Source organism: Gracilinanus agilis, unplaced genomic scaffold, assembly GCF_016433145.1.
Source record: "Gracilinanus agilis isolate LMUSP501 unplaced genomic scaffold, AgileGrace unplaced_scaffold2064, whole genome shotgun sequence".
Classification (NCBI taxonomy): Eukaryota; Metazoa; Chordata; class Mammalia; order Didelphimorphia; family Didelphidae; genus Gracilinanus; species Gracilinanus agilis.
The window spans coordinates 1-4,138 of NW_025352071.1; the positions used below are offsets into that span (position 1 = coordinate 1).

A 4,138-nucleotide genomic window follows, 5' to 3' on the forward strand; every position below is an offset into this window, starting at 1 on the left:
GTCCCTCCTGCACCCCCTCCCCACCTCCTCCATTCCCCCTCAGGGAGATCGACAAGACCCTGGAGAGCATGTCCAGCTACCGCAGGAACAAGTGGGTGGTGGAAGGCCGGCTGCGCAGGTAGGGGCAGGGTGGGTGGCGGGCCTTGGGTGGGCGCAGTGGGGTGCCCCTCGGGGTCCGTCTTCTTTACGGCTCTTTCCCTTTTCCTTCCTGCGCCCCAAATCCCTCTCCCAGGCTGAAAACGGCTCTGGCTAAGCGCACGGGCCGGCCCGAGACGGACCTGCTGGGCTCAGAGGAGAGTTTGGGCCGCAGGCGGAGCTCCCGCATCCTGGAGGAGACGAGCGGCCTGGAGGAGGAGGATGAGGAGGAGGATGAGGTGCCGGCCTGGGGCAGGGCGGGGGTTGGGGGAGCCATGGCCGGGCCTTGGCACCTCCTCACTGGCCTCTCCCCCTCTCTAGGGTGACCCTCCAGCCTTCAGTGTTCCCGAGCTGGAGCGGCAGATCGAGAAGCTCACCAAGGTAGTGGGGCCCTCGCGGGGGGCTGGGGGGCGGCCGGGGCGCTGGGCCGGCTCTACCTTTGGCTTCCTCCTCCCCCAGCGCCAGCTGTTCTTCCGAAAGAAGCTGCTCCACTCATCCCAGATGCTGAGAGCCGTGTCCCTGGGCCAGGACCGCTACAGGCGCCGATACTGGGTGCTGCCCTACCTGTCTGGGATCTTTGTGGAAGGGGCCGAGGAAGCCGCAGGTCCGGGTCTCCCACCCTGGCATGGGGTGGCTGGGAGGAGGTGGAGAGGCTGGCTTTGGGCCCTGAGCCTCTCACTTGTCCCCACAGCCTTGGAGGATGCGACCAAGCAGGAAGCCGACTCCGTGGGGGGGGAGGGCACCCCAGCCCCCTCCACGCCGCCCTTCACAGTGAAGAAGGAATCAGCCCAGGGAGCCGGCCGGCCTTGGTCGCCCGGTGCCCGGAGCAGGGGCCGGCCCAGGAAGACCAAGCCTGCGCCTGAGCTGCCAGGGAGTCCCATGTCGCCCGTGGCAAAGGAGGAGCCTGAGCTCACGCGGGCCCCGGAGCCGGCCTTCAATGGGCTTCTCGAGCCCGAGGACTCCCCCATGTCCCTGGGCCAGAGCCAGCACGACCTCAGCCAGTCGGCCTTCCTCTCGTGGCTGAGCCAGACCCAGAGACACGGCTCCCTGCTCAGCAGCTCCGTCCTCACACCGGACAGCAGCCCCGGCCAGCTGGAGCCTGGACCCCCGGCCTACCCTGAGGAGCCCGAGCCCCCCGGGCCCCGGGGCCCGTGGTTCAACCTGCTCCCCCGGACGCCCTGCGACGGGGATGGCCCTGACCCCGATCCACCAACACCGCCAGTAAGAGCCCTGGGAGCTGGGGGAGGGCTGGGCGGTGCCCCGGCAGGACCCCTCCCAACCCCCAATCTCTCCCAGCAGGCGAACGGGTCCAGCGCGGCCAAACCACACTCCTCAAAGCCGCCGGCCCCCACCCCGCCTTCTGCCTCAGCCTCCAGGAGATGGGCGGGCGGCCCCGGCAAGGGGCCCCAGAGCCCAGGGGGGGCCGGGCAGCCCAAGCGGAGGGGGCGCCCCCCCAGCAAGTTCTTCAAGCAGATGGAACAGCGCTACCTGACCCAGCTCACTGCCCAGCCCGTGCCCGCAGACATGCTCACCGGCTGGTGGTGGATCCGGGATCCTGAGGAGCTGGAGGCCACCCTGCGGGCCCTGCACCCCCGGGGCATCCGCGAGAAGGCCCTGCACAAGCACCTTTGTAAGCACAGGGACTTCCTGAGGGAGGTCTGCCTGAGGCCATCCACAGGTGAGGGGGAGCCTGAGGGGGGTGAGGGGGGCCTGGGGGGGCCCTGGTGACCGGCACCCTCCTTGCAGACCCCATTCTCCAGCCGAACCGCCTCCCCATGTGGTCTGTGAAGGAGCTGGCGGGCTGGGCCCCGGCTCAGAGGACCTTTGAAGCCGACCTGGCCGTGCTGCAGTGTGTGGAGGAGCTGGAGCAGCGGGTGCTGCTGGCCGACCTGCAGATCCGGGTACGGGGGGAGCCCGGGGCGGGCGTTGCCATAGAGGAGGGAACCCCTCCTAGGGCCTCCCCCCTCACCGGCCTCTCCACCCCCAGGGCTGGACGTGCCCCAGCCCGGACTCTGCCCGAGAAGACCTGGCCTACTGCGAGCACCGGCCGGATCCCCTGGAGGACATCACGGTGCGGGGCCGGGGCCGGGACGGGCTGGCGCCCTCCCGGGAGGACACCAACCCCCTGGATCTGGCCGTGCAGCGGCTGGCGGCCCTCGAGCAGAATGTGGAGCGCAGGTACCTCCGCGAGCCGCTCTGGCCGGCCCACGAAGTCGTGCTGGAGAAAGCGCTCCTGAGCCCTCCCGACTCCGCCGCTCTGGGGACCACCGAGATGTGAGTGACCGCTCGGGATGGGCTTCCCCGGGGCCTGGGTTCTCCTTCCCCGGGAGGGCGCTCCCCCACCGAAGCCCCTTCCCCATTCCCTGCTCCCTGCAGAGCCTACGAGATCACCCCCCGCATCCGCACCTGGAGGCAGACTCTGGAGAGGTGCCGGAGCGCCGCCCAGGTGTGCCTCTGCCTGGGGCAGCTGGAGCGCTCCATCGCCTGGGAGAAGTCTGTCAACAAAGTGGTGAGGCCCGGAGGGGAGGGTCCCGGAGGGGAGGGCCCCGGAGGGGAATCGGCCCAGCAGTGGGCTCACAGCCCCCCCTGCTCCTCAGACATGCCTGGTGTGCCGGAGGGGGGACAATGATGAATTTTTGCTGCTCTGTGATGGCTGTGACCGCGGCTGCCACATCTATTGCCACCGACCCAGAATGGACTCCGTGCCCGAAGGAGACTGGTTCTGCGCCGTCTGTACGGCCCAGGTGAGGCCCGGTGCTGGGTGGTTGACGGGTGGGGGTGGGGTGTCCCCGGCCTCTCTCGAGCCGTCTCCCGTCCCCAGCAGACAGAGGGAGGCTGCCCCAAAAGGGGCCAGAAGCGGAGGGGTGGCCCGCCGGACCTCCCAGAGCCTGAGAGCAAAAGGCGGCGGCGGACCACGTCCCGGGGCCGGGATGGAGGAGCCGGGCCCAGATGCTCTGGGGATGGCCTGGCCTCCAGGCGGCGCCTCTCTGTGCGGCATCACCGGAGTGACCTCACCTTCTGCGAGTGAGTGACCCCAGGGGGGTGTGTGGGGGGTGTCATGGGGGGGGCAAGGACAGGGGTGGGGGGTGTCCCACAGCCGGGGCTGGCCTGAGCCCAGGCTCCGCATCCTCTGACCACAGGATCATCCTCATGGAGATGGAGTCGCACACGTCGGCCTGGCCCTTCTTGGAGCCTGTGAACCCCCGGCTCGTGAGCGGCTACCGGCGCATCATCAAGAACCCCATGGACTTCTCTACCATGAGGGAGCGGCTCCTCCGGGGCGGGTGAGGCTGCTGTCCCCTCCCCGGGCCTCCTTGCGCTCGGGCCCCCCCTGACGGTGCCTCCCCCCCCCCCAGGTACACTAACTCGGAGGAGTTCGCCGCAGACGCCCTCCTGGTCTTCGACAACTGCCAGACCTTCAACGAGGACGACTCGGAGGTGGGCAAGGCTGGCCATGTCATGCGCCGCTTCTTTGAGAGCCGCTGGGAGGAGTTTTATCAGGGAAAACGGGCCGACGTGTGAGGCTGCAGCGGGGGGCCAGCCGGCCTCCCAGAGACTCCCCCGGCCCCCTTTGCCCCTTCCCTCCCCCTCACGCGCAGGGGCGGGGAAGGGGCCTTCCCGGACTGAAAGCCAAAAAGAGAAAGAGAATTGTTTTCCTTTCTGCTGAATCTTCTCACTGGAGGGGCCCCACCGCCCCCTCCCCGCCCCGCGCTCGGGGCCTTTTCCTGATAGCAATAGTTCTAGTGAATGTGTGAAACCGAGAAACACTCTGTACTGTGCGAGGACCCGTTGTAACGGCCAGTAAAGTGGACTTACCTCCCGAGCGTGCGGAGCCGGCCACGGGGCCCTGGACATGCTGCTTCCACGTCCAGCCCTCCCCCCTCCCTCCTCCAATAATAGAAAACGATTGTGTACGGGTTCCTCCCCTCGCCCCGGCCCCCGGACGCTCCTCGGCCTTCCCTCCAGATGTCCGGCCTCCTCTGGGGCCGGCTGGGGGGGGGGA

The 4,138-nt window shown here is 68.8% G+C and overlaps 1 protein-coding gene across 1 annotated transcript; it reads left to right on the forward strand.

Moving 5' to 3' along the window:
* Positions 1-43: 43 nt before the first annotated feature.
* LOC123254378 (bromodomain adjacent to zinc finger domain protein 2A-like) lies at positions 44-4,132 on the forward strand (the record flags this gene model as incomplete). The annotated part of the gene is made up of 13 exons (XM_044683413.1): positions 44-118; positions 233-374; positions 457-516; positions 595-739; positions 827-1,356; positions 1,435-1,813; positions 1,882-2,036; positions 2,123-2,409; positions 2,512-2,644; positions 2,733-2,879; positions 2,957-3,159; positions 3,276-3,419; positions 3,492-4,132. Coding segments are annotated over 13 exons (2,566 nt in total), but the record flags the coding sequence as incomplete, so codon positions are not given.
* Positions 4,133-4,138: the final 6 nt, after the last annotated feature.